Source organism: Passer domesticus, chromosome 7, assembly GCF_036417665.1.
Source record: "Passer domesticus isolate bPasDom1 chromosome 7, bPasDom1.hap1, whole genome shotgun sequence".
NCBI classification, from domain to species: Eukaryota; Metazoa; Chordata; class Aves; order Passeriformes; family Passeridae; genus Passer; species Passer domesticus.
Window position 1 is genome coordinate 18,814,278 of NC_087480.1, and position 18,412 is coordinate 18,832,689.

General features: G+C 61.3%; 2 protein-coding genes across 2 annotated transcripts; one reads left to right on the forward strand and one right to left on the reverse strand.

Moving 5' to 3' along the window:
* Positions 1-474: 474 nt before the first annotated feature.
* On the reverse strand, positions 475-5,130 carry LOC135304186 (contactin-4-like). Its single transcript, XM_064426390.1, has 6 exons — positions 5,097-5,130; positions 4,104-4,433; positions 3,745-4,014; positions 2,843-2,902; positions 2,412-2,460; positions 475-1,812 (listed from the first exon to the last, which is right to left on the reverse strand). The coding sequence occupies exons 1-6, from the start codon at positions 5,128-5,130 to the stop codon at positions 1,809-1,811; spliced, it is 747 nt and encodes a 248-aa protein (XP_064282460.1). The 3' UTR covers positions 475-1,808.
* A 4,424-nt stretch (positions 5,131-9,554) lies between these two features.
* On the forward strand, positions 9,555-17,212 carry LOC135304668 (tumor necrosis factor ligand superfamily member 10-like). Its single transcript, XM_064427331.1, has 5 exons — positions 9,555-9,894; positions 11,813-11,959; positions 12,226-12,262; positions 12,872-12,979; positions 13,256-17,212. Exons 1-5 carry the CDS (start codon positions 9,619-9,621, stop codon positions 13,687-13,689), a joined length of 1,002 nt encoding a protein of 333 aa, XP_064283401.1. The 5' UTR covers positions 9,555-9,618; the 3' UTR covers positions 13,690-17,212.
* The last annotated feature ends 1,200 nt before the right edge of the window (positions 17,213-18,412 follow it).

Here is an 18,412-nt window from a genome sequence, read left to right on the forward strand (position 1 = left end):
TGCTGAGCACAGCCCTGCACCCAAAGGCCCCAGATGAACCCCAGACCTCCCCGAAAACCCCCCTGGGGCAGCTCTGACCCAGCTCCTTGGAAGGCAGCTCCTCCCCAGGCACTGCCAGGGCAGCTGCCAGGTTCCCGTGACTCCAGGAACAGGGCCAGGTTAAAAATACCCTCACCCAGATTTGGAGCAGAGTTGTTGGGCTGTTCTTAACCCCAGCTGAGTCCCTCAGGCTGTCACTGCCACAGGAGCAGGTGAGGGAGGGGATGGGCATGCAGGAACCCCACAAGGGGAGCAAATGATGTTCTCAAGAGGAAGGGATCATCTCCCAGAGCCGGACACTGGGACAAATCCAGCATTCCCAGCTCTGCCACCAGCCACGCCCCACCAGGGGCTGATTCCTACCCCACTGCTACCTCAAACTCCAGCTACCCCAAGGGGGCATTTCCCACCCCTAAACATCACAGCAATACCCTCTGGGATAACACACACTCTTTATTAGCAGCAACAGACATCAACAAAACACAAAGTCTCCAAAACCAGTCACAGACAACTCCCCAAAACACTTAGAAAAGTATTTCTTGTAAAACATGTGCCTACGTCTTACACCCTCAAGTGCAACAGAGAACATGACAACCTGCCCTGCAGCTTCCAACAGGGTTGGAATCTCATTTATTCCACCCAAACTCCTCTGCTTCCTTTAAAGGTTCCACAAAACCCAAGGCTGAGACAGCCCCTTGCTAACAGCCCCTGAATCTCCCAGTGATGTCTCCTACAATTTTCCAGTTTGCCTTTGAGAGGTCCCCAGCCTGCTCCAGAGGTGCTGGGGACTGGCTCAGGGAGGGCCCTGGACCTGGGATTTCCCCCTCAGATTAAAAGGGGGTGCAAATGTCTTGGGGTGACCAACAGTGGGGTCCAGCACCTGGGATAGCATCCACGTCTCTCCAGGCTGGGGATGCCTGCTCTGCCTCCAGGCTCAGCTGAAGGAGTAAGATCTCCTTCACAGCAATCTAGGAAAGCCCTGCCAAGGCAGCACAGGGAGGGAGAGGACAGGAGGGGACAGGAGCAGGGCTCCCTGTATCCAGCAGGCCAAGGCCAATGTCACCCGCAGGAGCAGCAAATGGGAAGGACAAGCTGGCACCAGCACTGGTGCTGGGGAGAGGAGGGAATGTCCCCAGGGATATCCCCAGACCCTGCAGAGCCCAGGGCTGGAGATGGGCTCGGGAGCATCCCCACCTGAGCCAGCTGCAGGGATTTCCTTGGGATCTGCTTTCAGAAACTGAACTCCTTTGCTGCTCCCCCATTCCCTGCCAGCTCCTGCTGCCTCCGCTCCCTCCAGCTGCACACCCAGCACAATCCTGCCCTTTCTCCTCCCTCCAAGGGTCACACGGAGCAGGATGCCCAGAGCCTCAGCCCCCGAGCCCCCTGGCACAGCAGGACACAGGGAGGCCCCGGGGAGGCAGGGCTGGCACTGCAGCACCTCCCAGCAGCCCCAGGACTGTGGATTGGCCCAGTGGGGACAGTGGCTCTTTCCAGAGCCAAGAGCCCATCGAGGCCTCTGGAAGAAGCCAGGAGGATGGAGGGAGGGAGCAGGTACATCCCTCTCCCCAGGGATGCACAACAGGAAGAGCAGGACAACACAGAAATAGTCCAAACCAGTGTTTTCCAAAAAAATATTTGCTAGTTCTGGCAGCTTGAACATTTCACAGGTGAGCCCAGGAGAGGCTGGGATGGGAGGGAATACCTGGCACTCCCAGCAGCATCCATCACCAGGGTCACCAGGGAAGGGTAACAGCAGGGCTGACCCAGCTCTACCTGCAAGGAGAAGAGAGGGCCCCACATGAGCCATGTCTGGGCACTTGGACCCCTCCAGAGCCTCAGCCAGCTCAGTGTTCCATGCTGGCAGTGGCAGCACCAGGAGGTGTGGACTTCTGCCCTACTCCAGATTCCAGGAGCTACCTTGGCCAATTTATCTGTCTGGAGTTCCCGGGGTTCTGACTGCACAAGACACCTGAGAGCTCCTTGTTTGTAACCCGCCACCTCATGGGATGGGTTTTCCATCCTTATCCTCTCCATCCTTACCATCACCCTCCAGGAAGCTCCAGTGAACAGCCTCAGTGTGTTTGTGGTCACAGAGAGGGAGAGATTTCTGAGAAAATCTCGAGAATCACTCACTTCCCAGAAATCTCTGGAGTATTCAAAAGTCTACCCATTATTCAGAGCTAAGGTAACCAGGAGTGTCAGGCTCTGGGTGGAGGAATCAGGAATATTTCTAGAGAGGCTGGAATAGCACCCTGAGCTCTCCTACTTCTCCAGTTCACTTGGATCCAGCCAAGGATAAATTTGGGCTTGTAGAGAGAAAATTTTGGCAGGAGCAAGGGGGCCACCCCAAGAGGGGGCTAGAGGCATCTTACCAACACTTGCCACATGAGTTCTCCCTTCTCTGGCACCAGAAGATGACACCTGGGGACAAAGCAGCAGCATCAGAAAATCCCAGAACCGTTTGGGTTGGAGGGACCTTCAAAGCCCATCCAGTTCCAACCCCTGCCATGGGCAGGAACACCTTCCATTAGCCCAGGCGGCTCAGAGCCCCACCACCATCATCATCAATGCAGGCCAGCATGATCTCCTTGGACTGGGGACACCCTGCTGGAAACAGCAGCTGTGACAAAACCCAGCCCCTGCCCATGGGATGCCAGGGTGGGAGAGCCAGGTCCTGGCAGGGATGTGCCACATGGGACCCTTTCACCCACCTCTGGTGGCCATAGCACTTGCCACAGCACCCACCAGCCAGACACAGGGCAAAGAGTTGCCCCAGCACCCACCTGCCCACCCCAGCACCCACCTGCGAGCACGCCGAAGATGACACAGGTCAGGACCACAGGCAGCACCACGTTGGTAGAGTCTGAAAAGGGGAGAACACAGAGCCTCTGCACCAGAGCAAATTTAACCTGAATTTAACCCACCCACAGCCCCCCAGCAAACCTGCCTGCTCAGCATAGGCAGGAAGAGAATCCCTTTTCTGGGAATGTCCCCCTAGTATTTTCCTGGGCAGGGGAAGGTGTTGCAGTGTGATGTCATGACTTGCCTCAGTTTCCCCTGGTTTCTTTCCCCAGGTGGGGTGTCAATCACCTCTCCTTTTCCCCACCCTTGATCCCTGCTGGGCATTGTCTATCAACCCAGAAATTCCAAGGAGAGCGTTGAGCAATTGGCAGGTTCAGAGGATGCTCTCCACCCCCCAGGGTGCCATTGGCCCACCCAGGTGTCCCTCTCACCTGAGACCCCCTCCCCTCATACCTGGTTGGTGCTCCCTGGGTCCCCTCCCCTGCCCCTCTCCCCAGGTAAAAGGACAAGCAGACCATGCAGTTGGGGTTCTGGTGGAGAGCTCTGGTGGGAGAGTTCAGTGGAGTTGTTGCAAGATTCAGAGGCCGCGCCACCAAAATAAAAACTCTGGATTAAAAACTCTCCATCAGGACCCGCTCCTTTCTTCACCTCGCCTCAAAGGTTTCTCCAGCTCAGGGAGGCCTGAGGAGTGACCCCCTCAGCAGCAAGCTCCACCTGCAAGCTCTGGAGCTCGGGGCATGCCCGACTTGTCCCCACGTGCCCAGCTGTGACCACAGGTACTGAACAGCGACTCCGGGGAGGAAGGACCACAGGTGCCACTGTTTGGTCAGCAGCGAGGCCAGACAGACCAAGGCAGTCCCGTCAGTAATAGTGGTAAACACCAACAGGAAGGCAGGCACTCACGGTGGACCTTGAGCAGGAAGGAGGTCTCATTCTGGCTCACGGCGTTGCTCACCACGCAGGTGTAGTAGCCGCTGTCGCTGATGGACACCCGCACGATGCAGAGCGTGGTGTTCTCCACAAAACGGATGCGCTCATTTCCCACGAGCAGCTCCCCATTTTTCTTCCACCAGTAGGCATCTGCCTTCCCTTGCACCACGTTGCAAACCAGTTTGGTGCTGCCTCCTGCCTTCACCAAGGAGTTGCCCACAATTTGTGGCTCGGAGAGCGGCTCTGGGAGAGGCAGAGGCAGCGTCAGCGCTCAAACCCATGGCAGTCCCGGCTCCCAGGCACGGAGGAGGGCTGGCCGTGTCCCCACTCACCCACAACGTGCAGATGGAACCAGGTCGTGGCCTCCTCCTGGGCCCTGAGGCGGTAGAGGCGGCTGTCCCCTTGCTGCAGCACCACCTGCAGCGACAGGCTGGACTCGTTGAACGTGGCCCGGTTCTCGTAGAGCCGGGACACGTTGGGGGGGTGACGGAAGCCGTAGCTGAGGATGACCCCCTCCTCCGAGCCCGCTCGGTACTCCCAGGACACGGCCCTGCTGCCCCGCAGCTCGGGGGCCGTCAGCAGCACGGTGCAGCCCACGGCCGACACCAGGCTGCCCGCGGCCGGGCGCAGGTCGGCCGAGTAGCAGGGAGCGAGCGTGCGGGCTGCAAGGGAAAGCAGAGTCACCCCACCGCCGCAGGGATCCCACTCCATCCACCTGGGAGGTGCTGCAGGAGCCCTTCCTGCCTCAGCTGCCGAGGGAATTATTTATAGAATCGTGAATCATGGAAGGGTTTGGGTTGGAAGGGACCTTAAAGATCACTCAGTTCCATGGGCAGAGACACCTTCCACAATCCCAGGCTGCTCCAAGCCCCAGTGTCCAACCTGGCCTGGAACGCTGCCAGGGATGGGGCAGCTGCAGCTCCTCTGGGAAACCTCTGCCAGGGCCTCGCCACCCACACAGGGAAGAATTTCCCCCAATATCCCATCTAACCGTGCCCTCTGGCAGTGGGAAGGCATTTCCCCTTGTCCTGCCCCTCCATCCCTTGTCCCAAGCTCTCCTGGAGCCCCCTTAGGCCCTGGAAGGGGCTCTGAGGAGCCTGGAAGGGGCTCTGCTGGATCCTTCTCCTCTCTGAGCACCCCCAGCCCTCCCAGCCTGGCCCCAGAGGGGCTCCGGGCCCCAGAGCAGCTCCGTGGCCGCCTCCGGGCTCTCTCCAGCTGGGCCCGGGGCTGCTCTGCAGCCGGGCTCTCACTGAGGGCAGAGCGGCTGAATCCCCCCGCTCACACTCCGGGGCTGAAGCCGTGTTGAGCCCTGCTGAGCTTCTCACCCACCCACACGCCCAGATTCTCCAGCAGGGCCATGGAAACGCCCCGTCCTGCTCTGAGGGGCACACACGGAGCTGTGGGACCCCCCGGCACGGCCCCCCCGCAGGCCCCTGCCGGGAACCGCGCTGAGAGCCGAGAAAAGCCGCAAGTCCCTTCCCGACCTTCCCCTAAAAGCTTTTCTCCGGGATTAAGGCGTGCCCGAGCCTGGAGTCGCCTTCGTGTCTTAAATCAGGCGCCAGGAAAAGCTTCCCAAAGCCGGGAGTGGCTCCATGCGGGGGAGGACAGGGGTCCCGCCGCCTCCCCCCGCGGCCCAGCTCGGCCAAACCTGCCCCGAACGGCCGGGGCAGACCGGGCACGGGACCGGGACCGACCCGGCCCCGGGGCTGACACTCGCCTGTGACCCCCGGGGCGGCCGCGGCGCTGCCGGGGGCGAGGAGCAGGGGCAGGAGGAGGGGGACGGGGAACATCTGCGGGGCCGCCGGGGACAGCTCCGCCACGGGCCTGGGCCGCTCCTCGGGGCGGGACCGCCGGCCGCCCTCCGCCCCCTCCTCCTGCTTCTTCTCTCTTCTCTCTTCTCTTCCTCTTCTCTTCCTCTTCTCTTCCTCTCCTCTCCTCTCCTCTCCTCTCCTCTCCTCTCCTCTCCTCTCCTCTCCTCTCCTCTCCTCTCCTCTCCTCTCCTCTCCTCTCCTCCTTTCCCTCCCTTTCTTCCCTTCCCCTTCTCACCTCTTCTCTCTTCTACTCCTCCTCCTCCTCCTCCTCTTCTATTTTCCTCCCACCTTTCTCCTCCTCTCCGTTCCCCTCTTTTTCCCTTCCTCCACTCCTCTCCTTTCCCTCTCCCGCCTCTCCTCTCCCTTGCTGCCCTCCTCCTCTGTTCCCCTTTCCCTTCCGTCCTTCTCCCCTTTCCAGGACTTCCAAACCCAGCACACAGAACCCCCCAAGGCACTGCCTCCTCCCGTCCTCCCTGTCCCTCCTCTACCTGTCACGCTGTAAACCCCCCAAATCCCAGCTCGGGGCACCGGGGGAATGGCCTCACCCTGTCCCCTGTCCCCAGGATCCCACCTCAGCCAAAAACTGTGGGTTTAACCATTTCCTGGAGCAGCTCTTCCAGCCCCCGGCAGGGCTGTGGGAAGGACGGGACACGGCTGGGGCGCTGCTCCTGCACGAGATTCACCTCGCAGTGTTCCACGTGGGATCGGGACAATGTTTTTCTCCTTCCCCAGGAGGTTGGGCAGCTTGGGAAGTGCTGGGGGCTTTGTGGCAGGCTTAAAAAAAAAAAAAAAAAAAAAAAAAAAAAAAAAAAAAAAAAAGTGTAGGATCTCCAGGGGGACATCAAGAGGAGGAACGGGGACACAGGTGTGGCCAGGCAGGAGCCCACGCAGCCCTCCCAATCCCACTAGAGGGAGCGAGGAGATCAGCTGTGCCAGGAGCCGCGGAGGCGCTGGCCCCGGGAGCCCAGCCCAGGGAAGGAGCTGCAGCAGAACTTGCCTCTCGTGGCCTGTCACTGTGTCTGTCATTGCCTGTCCTGTCCTGTCATTGCCTGTCATCCACCGCCGGAGCGCGGGGACGCTCCTGGCCGGGGCATGGATGTCTGGGGAGCTGCTGTCCCGCCTTGGGATGTTCCAGAGGCTGCTGCTCCTCATCCCTCCTGGGAAAGCTCGCGGGTCCAGGGTTTTGTGGGGCTCCTCCATCCAACCCAACTCCCGCCAGCAGCGCAGGGAGCACCCCTGGGTCCCCACAGAGCCTTTCTGCACCTCTTTTCCCTCTCTCCCTACACCTTGGCTCCCAACCTCCAGCAGCCAGAGGCCAGGAAGGGCTGTGAGGAGCAGCTTGTGCCCTTCCAAGCCAATGTCCTGTCCCACCTGGGTGACCACCCATCCCTCCAGCTGGCACGTGTGGGCTGGAGCAGCTCTGCAGCAGCTCCGATGCCACCGGGCAGGGAATGTCTCCACCTGCTCTGTGATAACAGGGACAAACAAACACTGGCCCCAGCCCATGGGAAGGAGACAGCCAGGGAAGGGCTGGGGTGCTCCCAGGGTTGGAGGGAGGAGGTTGGACGCCTGACCCTCCCACTGGAAGCACGGTGTGATGAAGAAGAGGTTTTTCCCAAAAAACATCTCAGCACAGGAACTGATGGGTTGCAACCGAAAGACAAACATCTGAGGGCACATTCCAGGGAGGTTACAGCAGCTCCTGAGCCGCACGCGATGACTTCACGTCGCAGGGGCTGCTGTTTCCTGAGGGAGGGCCGTGTGATCAGCCCTGTTTGGAGTCATCAGGGCCGGAGCCAGCGCCAGGCTGGGCTTGGCTGAAAGGAGCAGCGCGGGGAGCTGAGAACCAGCCCTGGGACCTCCCCGGGAGGAGCATCCTGCACTGACCCAGCCCAGCAGGTCTGCCTTGGCCATCCCAGGAAATATGGAAAACAACAAAAACTGCACGTTTCACCAGCCTGCCTGAAGGAAACTGAAGTGAATCCAAGGGACAGGCTGGGAAATGCCAGACGCAGCTCCATGTCCGTGCCAGCATCTCCTGCTGAGTTTCCCCCATCCCAGCCTCACTGAGAGCACCAGGAAACCCCAACAAGGCCCTCTCCTGCTCCCCTGCACTTGCTGTGCACCATGGGACACTGAGGAAACAGATTTCCAGGCTCTGCCTGACCCAGCTCTCCCAGTGCACAGACCAGGAAACATTAGAAGTGAAAAACAACTCCTCAGCCAGGACTGAGGCATGCTTTTCTCCCTGGCTCCCACCCAATTTTCTCTGCACAGCTCCAGTTCTGGTCCTGCCCTGACTCACAGACAAACCTTCTCTCTCCAAGAGCGCAGCCCCAGGCTCCAGGGTTCTGATTGCTACTGGTTTCCCTGTGCTCCTCAGCAGAGCTCAGCCATGCCCCTGTCCCATCCCATGGAGCAGCACAGACAGCAGTGGTCCCAGGTTTCTTCAGCACAGATATGCCCCAAATGGCAAATCATAGAATTGTGGAATGGTTTGGTTTGGAAGGGATCTGAAACCCATCCCATTCCACCCCTGCCATGGGGAGGGACACCTTCCACTAGACCAGGCTGGCAGCTGTTCCCCAGATGTGCCCTTTGCAGCTCTTCCCCCCTCACTGGCTCAGCAGGTCCTGAGTCCTTTTCCTGAGAACAACCAGGAGGGCTGAGTTGTCATGGGATATTTTAGACATAATTAGTCACCTCTCTCCCAGCTCAGCGCCCTTCCCAAACTCCAAGGAAGACATCTCGCCTGGGGAAACATCTCTGAGCCAGGGCAGGGATGGGGCACTGGCACTGGGTAGACACTGAGCTGGCAGAATCACTCTGAGCAGGGAAATCAGTCCTGGGCCTGGCAGATGCTTTGGGGTGGGAGATCCCCTGCTCTGAGCCCCAGGGGCTCAGAAGAGCCCTGGCTTCGTAGTCCTTCTGGGGACACTGCAGGGTTGGAAGTCCAGGGGAGGGGATGGCCCACGGGGCAGCCACCTCTGTGATGGTCTGGGGGCTGCTGAGCTGGCTGGAGCCTGGGCTGAGGCCGCCCACCCTTCCCAGGGCCCAGGGGACAGGAGGCAGTGGCTCTGCAGGGATACCAGTGCTCCTGTGCTTTTTCAGGTCTCACTTTCATTTCACAGGTAACAGCACCTGGAGCCACAGACTCACCTGAGCATGGAGCCGCCATGGCAGCACCAGGGAACAGCAGCTTGTCCCACCTTTCTGCTTTCCAACCTGCTCCACATTTCTGTTGTGGAACAATAGGAATGTGAGCTAGCAGCAGGACAGAACCCGGGGCTCAGCAAGGATGGACAGCCCTGTGCCCAGTCCAGGAGGGCAGGGTGGGCACGGCCCCCACAGCGAGGCTTCCAGGAGTTGCTCAGCAGCTCTTGTCCCCTGTCCTGCAAACCTGCACCTCTCTGAGCCTTTGCTGGTGGCCAGGGGTGATGTGAGGCCCATCACCTAAACCTGGCTCAGGTCATGTCCCTCCAGCCCTGAGACCCTCTGTTCTCAGCCCAGCAACACTGGGGTCTTCTCGCCTGGAGTCACCCCAGCAGCTCCCACACTGTCCTGTGATGGTGGCATGGAGCATATTCATAAATCCTGGGATGGCTTGGGTAGGAAGAGGCCTCAAGTTCACCCAGTGCCACCCCCTGCCCTGGGCAGGGACACCTTCCACTGTCCCAGGCTGCTCCAGCCCCAGTGTCCAGCCTGGCCTTGGGCACTGCCAGGGATCCAGGGGCAGCCAGGGCTGCCCACCCTCACATCTAACCCATCTAACCCTGCCCTCTGCAGAGTGAAGCCATTCCCCGTGTTCTGTCGCTGTGTGAAGTGACACTCTGGGGCTCTCTGGGGACACGCACCGTCCCCGCGGACCCGAGCCGCAGCCCGGGCCCACCATCGCGCCCGGCGGGCCCCGGTGCCCGCCAGACCCCGCCCCCGGGCCCAGCCCCGCCCCCCGGGCCCGGGCCCAGCCCCGCCCCGCCCCCAGCCCCGCCGCTCTCGGGCCCGGGGCAGCGGGACCGGGACCGGACCGGGCCGGGCCATGGCCCCGCACCCGCCCAGCGCCGGGCAGTACCTGCGCTCCGACAGCGCCGGCTCCGACACGCCAATGCTGGCCAAGGGTCCCGCTGCCGGGCCCGCTCCCGGTGACTGTCCCGGTGCCGGTGCCGCTCCGGACGGCGGCCCCGGTGCGGCGCGGGGGCAGCGGCGGCGGCGGTGCGGGCCGCTGTGGGGCAGCGTGGCCGTCATGGCTATCCTGGCGCTGCAGATCGCCTCCACCACCGGCCTCTTCGTCTACTTCACCATGGCCATCTCCAAGGTGAGCTTTGTCCTGGGACCGGCGGCGGGGCTGCGGCCCCGGCAGTCCCGGCGGCTGCGGGAGGGCTCTGCCCGCTACCGCTCCTCGCCTCTGCCTGCCGGGAGCCGCGGGGCCAGGTGCGGGCTGCGGGGTGGACACTGCCCCGGCTCCCCGGGAGCCTTGGGGCCAGATGTGGATTGGGGGGTGGACACTGCCCCGGCTCCCCGGGAGCCGCGGGGCCAGATGTGGATTGGGGGGTGAACACTGCCCCGGCTCCCCGGGAGCCGCGGGGCCAGATGTGGATTGGGGGGTGGACACTGCCCCGGCTCCCCCGGGAGCCGCGGGGCCAGATGTGGATTGGGGGGTGGACACTGCCCGAGCTCCGCCCGGAGATGCAGATCCAGCTGTGCAGGCGTGGGCGGAGGGGTGGACACTACAGCCAATCCAGATGTGGAGAGCCTGCGCCTTTGTCCTGAGCCCCGCCTGGAGCTGAGGTTTGCACTGGGAGAGGGGGGCTGTGCCCTGGGATCCCATCGGAGTCTCCAACCCCGGGAGCGGGGGGGAGGAGACTTCCCTGGGCTCCAGGGCCCACTGACCCCTGGTTCTGGCTTCATCTCTCCCTCCTCCCATTCCCATCTCCCCACACTCCAGGACCCCAAATCCTCCTCACCCCCTTTGTGAGGTGCTGGGACCCCCATTCCAGCAGCCCTTTGCTTGCTCCAGTGCAATCCCACCAGCTGTGCTGGGATCCCGCCATTCCCACCTCCCACGGGGTCAGTCGGGCAAAACCACTCCCAAACTTGGCCGAGGCGGGTCTGATCCTTTCAACAGCCTCGCCAGCCCCTCCCCTCAGCTGCTGATTCCGACCCACAACAACCCCTCAGCAGCGGGAGGGAAACGCTAGTCAGGAGATCCAGGGGTAGAGGGAAGTTCGGGGGTGGCAGCAGCTCCGTGGAAGCCCCCTCATCCCTGAGGATGAGGCAAAAAAAAAAAAAAAAAAAAAAAAAAAAAAAAAAAAGGGTCCTGCTGTGCCAGACATTCCACAAAACACACCAGAGACGGGGAAGAAGGAAAAGCCCTGCCACGGATGCAGGGGGAATAAACAGCCTGTCTGGATCCAGCGAAGCATTTTCAGAGTGGGCTCCAGCCCTCCTTCGGGCTTTGTCTCCATCCCTGGGTCACATGAGGTCCCGCTGTGAGGGATTTACATGAAAGGCGGGGAGAGGAGGGGAATGGGGAGACACAGCCCCAGGGAAGAGGCGGAGGGAGAAGAAAACCACTGTAGTGGAACAATTTGGGCTAATTTCAGCGGCCAGTCACTGGATCTGTGCTGGGAGTAGGGAGTCAGCCTCCTGGAGCCCCTTTAGGCTCTGGAAAGGGCTCTGAGCTCTCCCTGGAGCCTTCTCCAGGTGAACACCCCCAGCTCTCCCAGCCTGGCTCCAGGGCAGAGCGGCTCCCGCCCTCGGAACATCTCCGTGGCTTTCTCTGGAGCCGCTCCAGCAGCTTTCCCTGCCGGGCTGGCCCCGGTTCGGCGGGCGGGCACACGCCGCAGTCAGCCCGGACACGCTCCCGCCGCGGGCATTCCAAGGGAACGGCCCCGTCCCGGGGGGATTCGCTGCCTTGGCAGCAGCCGGCGCTGCCACCTGGGCGGCAGGTGTGTGCAGGAGCAGCCTGCGAGCCCTCCCGCGGGGAATGGCCGGGCAGGGCCGGCCGGGGCACCAGGAGGGCAGAGATGAACGCAGATCTTTTCAATCTGACCTCACAGCGCTGTGCTGTGGATCCAGAGGCTGAGCTGATCCCAGTATCCTGGTTGTTCTCTGAGTGCCCAGCTGCTGCAGGAGCAGGGCTGAAGGCAGCTGCCCCCTGCTCACACCCAGCAGGATCCCGGCTGCTCCCTCGCTCTGTCCCAGTTTGCCATCACGCTCTGTTTCCATCCCAGCTGAAATCCCAGGCTCCGGGCAGCGCAGAGGAGCTGCGGTGTCTGCAGGTGCTCAATCAGCAGCCCGAGGGCTCCAGCCTGGAGAAGCTGAGCAGCAGCCAGGGCTGTCTCAAGCTGGCCAGCACCATCAAAGCCTATGTGGCCACGGTGAGCGCGGGACAAGGGGCGGATGGGAGAGCTCCTGGTTGTCCCCGTGCCTCAGTTTCTCCATCTGCCTCACCAGAGCAGTGGGAGGGGGGAATAGCCAGGATGGTTCAAGGTGGCAGTGGGACTCAAGCCCTTCATAGTGAGGAGGTGGTGGGGCCCAGAGCCAGCATGACAGGGAAGGTGATAGAGGCTTGGAGTAGGAGCTCAGGCATGGGGAAACCCTGTGTCACCTTTAACCAGGGAACTTTCTCTTCTCTGTGGCGCAGGTGACCGAGAACATCATCCGCAGGAGCGCCGTGAAGGGTGAGTCCCCCTGGGCCAGAGCCTGACCCGTGGGAGCTGTGACCCACAGGAGCTGTGATCCAGGGATCTGTGACCCATGGGAGCTGTGACCCATGGGAGCCGTGATCCAGGGAGCCGTGACCCATGGGAGCTGTGACCCTTGGGAGCTGTGACCCACGGGAGCTGTGATCCAGGGAGCTGTGATCCAGGGAGCCGTGATCCAGGGAGCCGTGATCCAGGGAGCCGTGACCCATGGGAGCTGTGATCCATGGAGCTGTGATCCATGGGAGCTGTGATCCATGGGAGCTGTGATCCCAGGGGGCAGGCAGGGGGTGGGGGGTGCCAACTCCCATGCTGTAAGCTGGGGCAGGAGAGGGGAGAGCCAGGATTGCCACTTGCCATGACAGGCACACATTCCATGAACGGACTGGGGGACAGCCACGTCTGTTTGTCTGGAGGCTGGGGAAGCAGGGCCATGGCACACACAGATGTGTTGGTTGATGATTGACGAGACATTTCCATCCCTCAATAATCTTTTGCTCTGGTGGGTCAGTGGGGCACTCCCTGCCCTGCTGGCATGGGGCCGGGTGTCCCCACACTGTTCTTACAGCATCTATCCCTTTCCTGCAGAGGCCTGGCGGAGCTACTTCAACACCTCAGAGGGGCAACTTCCTCCCAAAATAGCTGGGAAACCCTCAGCACATCTCACCCTCCGCCCACAGAGCCTGGGTCAGGATGGTGAGTTGGGGAACCCCTCTGGGCACTGCTGGGTCTCCGAGATGGGAACAGGAGAGATCAAAGGGCAGGGGACCAGGATTGGATGATGGGAACAGGAGAGATCAAAGGGCAGGGGACCAGGATGGGATGATGGGACCAGTGCTTGTCCCCCCCTTCACTCCAAGACCACCAAGCTCCACCCCTCCAAGCTGGATGACTGGGAAGGAGCCAGAGCACCCCCTCCCCTCCGTATGGCCGGGTCAGGTCGCTCCCCTCAGTGGCTGTCCCTTCCCGCAGGACGCTCCCAGCGCTCCGGGAATCTCTCCCAGTCGTGCCGCCACGCCATCACGCACTGGGGGCACAGCAGCCTCCTGTCCCACGTGCAGAACATGACGTACCGGGCCGGGCGGCTGCGCGTGGAGCAGCCGGGCAAGTACTACGTGTACTCGCAGATCTACTTCCGCTACCGCGGCGCCGGCCGCGACTCGGGCCCCCAGCTCGTGCAGTGCATCCAGTGGCAGCCGGCCCACAGCCCACCCGTGCTGCTGCTCAAGGGCGTGGGCACCAAGTGCTGGGCGCCCGAGGCTGACTACGGGCTCCACGCGCTCTACCAGGGGGGACTCTTCGAGCTCAAGGCCGGTGACGAGCTCTTCGTCTCCGTCTCCTCCTTGGCCATCGACTCCAGTGACGCAGCCGCCAGTTACTTCGGGGCCTTCCGGCTCGACCTGTGACACCCCCCCCGCTCCCACCTGGCCCCTGGACAGCAGCCAATGGCCCGGGGTGCCGCAGGGTTCTTGCGGCTGCGTTGTCCCTTCTGGTGAGGGCTGAGCCAAGAAGGGCACAGGGCTGGCTGCCCGCAGGGCCCTGCGGTGCTCCGTGCCACCCTCCACGTGGGAGGCAGCCGTGAACCAGGAAGGGTCTCCGAGGGCCTACAGGGGACATGTACAAGGAGGGACATCCTTGCCCTGGTGGCACAGCACCTCCCAACAGCTCCCTGCAGCAAGAAAGGCACCGGGGCCACATCTGCAAGATGAAGTGTCCCCATGGCAGGGTGACACCCATGAGTCTGATGCCACCTTGAGCAGGACTGTGGGTGCCAGGACCTGGGGCTGGCACCCCTGGGGCACAGGGCTGGCATCCCTGGGGCACAGGGCTGGCACCCCTGGGGCACACGCTGTGGGGATGGGGCAGGTCCAGCATCAGCCTCTGGAGGGGAATGAGGGAGTTTCAGTTTGGGAGATGAAAGCCTGGAGCAACAGCAGTGGTGCTTGCAGGGAGGGCAAAGGGCAGGACCGTGACACCGCAGCAGTCACCAGTCCTGGCACCACACCCGGCACGTGGCACTGGAGCACGTGGCGACTGAGCCAGGCTGCACAGGACCAGGAGCTCAGCGCGGCTGCTGACCCAGCACCTCTTCCCACGTGGATTTTGTCCTGCCCAGCCCTCGTGGACAGCGCAGTCCCCGCTTCCTCACACCTCCAGCCCTGGCAATCCCTGCAGGATTCCAACTCTGGGTGAGCCCGATGGTCACAGCAAGACCTTGGAGGGACCAAACCAGCTCTGGGTGATGGAGGCCATCCCAGAGACCAGAGGTGGGTTCAGGCAGGGCAGAGCAGGGCCCAGCTGGTTCAGCCCATGGACACTGGGTGGGCACAGCCCCTTTTCCAACTCCCCCTGTACTTTCTGTATCCTGCTAAGACAGGGGGGATTTACACAGTGGCAGTGTGGGCTGCCAGAGGCGTGGGGCTCCCAGGGAGGATGGAATAAAGCCTTGTACTCCAGCACAGGTCTGGCCCCTTTGCACCCAGGACACAGCCCCAGACAGGGTGAGCCCAGAGCCAGGTGGAGCAGGGCTGGGGTGCTGCCAGAGCTCCAGACAGAGCCCAGCAAAGTGTCCTGCTCATCCTGCACCCACAGCACCTCCAGGGGCTCTCACCTGACAGCCCCCACCGACACCCAAGGCAATCCCAAGGGGATGTGTTCCTGCTTCTCAGCCCGGAGCCTTCATTCCTGCTGGGCTCAGCTCCTGCAGAAACCCCATGAAATCTGAGCCCATCCCAGCTCCTCCCCTGCACCCCGCAGCTCCCAGGGGTCCCAGTGCTCCTTATCTTTGAGTTTGGGATTGCCGAGCCCAGCCCAGGATGAAGCCAGGCCCCGGGGCCACCGATGGGCTGTTCCTGGGCAGCTCCTGCCATCCCTCCTGCAGCTCCCCTGGCTCTTCACATCCAGCTAGGGCTGGGGCTGAGCCAGGCAGTTCCCACATCCCCCCATCCCCAGCTGCTGGGCATTCCACTCTCCAGGCCCCATCTCCTGCAGGCTCCCAGCCCAGGGGGGTTGATACAACCCCCACAGCACAGTGCCACCCTGGCACCTGCACACAACACCTGGACCGGCCCCAGCGCAAGGGAAGATTCCCCAGCTCATCCAGGATGTCCAAAAGCTCATCCAAAGCCAGAGAGCACCAAGAGCAGCCTCCAAAGGCATGATAGGGCTGATCCCCCCATGGCAGGGCTGTGGAGCCCCATTTTCCCAGGCCCGATGGAGGGAGCTGAGCCGAGCCTTGGCTCTGCAGCACTTGGCCCTGGAGCACGCTGGGCTCTTGCCCAAAGCAAAAAAAACCCCAAAAAAACGTTCCAAACCCCTCCGTTCTAAAACCATCCTTTTTGCTCCTCTCATCCCCCCTCCTGCTGTCCCAGCCACCTCGGTGACCCACAGCAGGGCTCTTGACATCCTCGGGTCTCAAACACCCCTGGGAGCACCAAGCTTATCCCACCTCTGGCAGCAGCCATGGGAGAGCAGGGCTGAAGCAGGGAGCCGGGGCTACAGGAAATGCAGCAGGTGGTTCCAAGATTTCCTTTGAAAAGGAGTTTAACACGGCCAAGGGAGCCGCAGAGGCTGTTTGCCGTGGAGGAAGCAGGGAAAGCAGTGAGTGGGGAGAGCCGGGCTCAGTGCCAGCAGGCAATGGCCCACCCCGTTTTCCTGGAAAGGAGAGGGCTCCTGGGTGGGTGGATGGGAGAAGGAAATCTGCAGGAGCATCAGGGCAAAGAGCAGCCTCACCGTGTCTGGGGAGAGCCCAGCTGGAATTCCTCACTGTGAAGAACCGGCACAGGTTACCCCGAGAGCCTGGGCCCCTGCAGCCCCCCTGCCTCCTCCACTGCCCTCCCTGCCCTGGTGCTTCCAGCAGAAGGGCTGGACACCCCCAGCCTGGCCAGGTGGGCTCCCACCTGGACACGTGGATGGACCACCAGCAGGAGAACCCAGCAGCATGAAAACCCGGCCTCCACAAAAACTGCCTGAGGCACCTGTGCCAACAGTGCTTGTCCCAGGACATGCTCCAGGAAAGAAAGAACAAAGTGTGGAAAGACCTGGAAGAGGACATACCACCTTTCTCTGACTAAGGAAACAAAATCTGCTGTGCAAATGGAGCAAAGTACTGAAGATTTCTCATACAACTTTTCTGTTATTGTTAAAATTGTTTATTAGAAATTACAGCTCACTATTTTAATGTGTGTATTGCTGACAAGTTCACTGTAACTCCTGCTAGAAAGCAAATTCAGTGGTTCCTAAACCAGCTCTGCAGCCCCTCACACAGCCTCCTCTGCCAGCATCTCCCTCGGGCTGGGGAGAGCCTCAAGAATAAGCAATTCCCCATTATCCCTTCTGGCCCTGTCCCCCAAAACCGAGAGCTCCAGCTCCCTGGGCAGCATGTCCCTAAGTGTCCCTACAGTGACAGAGCCTCCCGAGCCTTCCTTAACACCTCAAGCTGAAGGAGGACAGGGTCAGAAGGGATAGTGGGGAGAAATTCCCTGTGAGAGAGGTGAGGCCCTGGCACAGGGTGCCCAGAGCAGCTGTGGCTGCCCCTGGATCCCTGGCAGTGCCCAAGGCCAGGCTGGACAGGGCTGGGAGCAGCCTGGGACAGTGAAACGTGTCCCTGCCTTGGCAGGGGATGGAGCCAGATGAGCTTCATGACCCTTCCAACCTAAACCATTCCAGAATTCTGTGATTCCCTCCTGCTCTAACCCAGCCTGGGAGGTGGGGGGTGACTGCAGCACTAATAAAATCTGCACACTGACCTGATTTCCCATGGCCTCGCCCTGTGGATTCAATCCAGACACAAAGTGCTTCCTGCAGCTGCTGCCAAAGGACCCTCTTATCTCCACTGCCGAGGAGCTGCTTTTACCTCAGCCCAGGGCGTTCACAGCCCTGAGCCTTCGTCTCTAAATAAATCCTGGGCCAAAGGCCCTTTTTTCCCTTCTTTGTTGTTATGAACCAGCTCATTGCTACTTCCAAGTCTCCATCCCTGCCCAGACACGATCTCGTTTTACTTTCAAGTCCCCAGCCTGGCTCGAGTTCACAGAAGGGAGAGGAAATCCACGCTGAAATCCATGTCACGCCGGCAGGAAATCATTCCTTGGACATTGTAAATAAAGCGCACAGAGAGAGGCAGCGGGGTGTGCTGTGAGCCCAGCAGCGCCCCTCGCTCTGCCCCGGGGCTCCTCACCAGCCCCCAGGCAGGAATTCAGCCTGAAAAAAGAGGGAAACAACACAAGCCTCTCTCCTACAGCACGAAGGCTTCATGGAGCCGCTGGATCCTCCTCAGACCCTCAGGACAGCACCGATTCTGGGGCGCTGTGAAGGAGCAGGGCAGGCCCGGTGCTGCTGCGGGCGGGAGGCTCCGCTCATCCCCCGAGGCATCGGAAGGACCTTTGAGGGCCATTTAGCGCAATCCCATCCCAGCCGTGCTGCTCCCAGCCCCTTTCCCGCGGCCCCACTGAGACCCCAGAGGAAAGGAGGGGATTCCTGTCCTTTCCAGGGAGCCGGGCTGAGTGAGCTGAGCACAAGGCAGGCGCTGGGCCAGCACGGGCCTCCCGCACCTCTCACCACGCCTTTCTCCTTTTGTTCCCCCATGAGACAAGCTGGAGGCATCGGGAAGGAATAATTCCACTTTTAAAGAAAGTTCCTCATTTCGTGTCCTGTTCAAACCCCTCCACTATTCCACAGAACCAAGAAGTCAGACTAGTTTGGGTTGGGACCTTAAAGATCAGCTCAGTGGGAGCCTCAGAGTCGGCTCCCCCAGTCCCATCCTGCCCTTCCAGCATCCGACAGCCAAGTGCACCCAGCCCTCGCCCCAGAGAGGTCCCCAAAGTCACGGGCCATAAATGGGATATTGCAACACCCACCCCGTCCTTCCAGATCACTCATCCAGGGCATGGACCTCCCTGGCTCTGTCCTGCATCCCTGTCTGCCGAAGGGAACCGCAGGGCTCCTCCTGGACTGAAGCAATGGAAAAGCAAGAACTGGACTGGGCAAAGCCCTTCTCAGGAGCTGGAAGTTTGGCTTCGTGAGGACTCCAGATCCTGCTGGCACCCAAAGTGAGCCTCCCTAAAGCCCGGCCCTCCTGGGCTTTTCCTGCCCTTCCTACTCCCACCCTCCCAGACTGGACCTTCTCCGGAA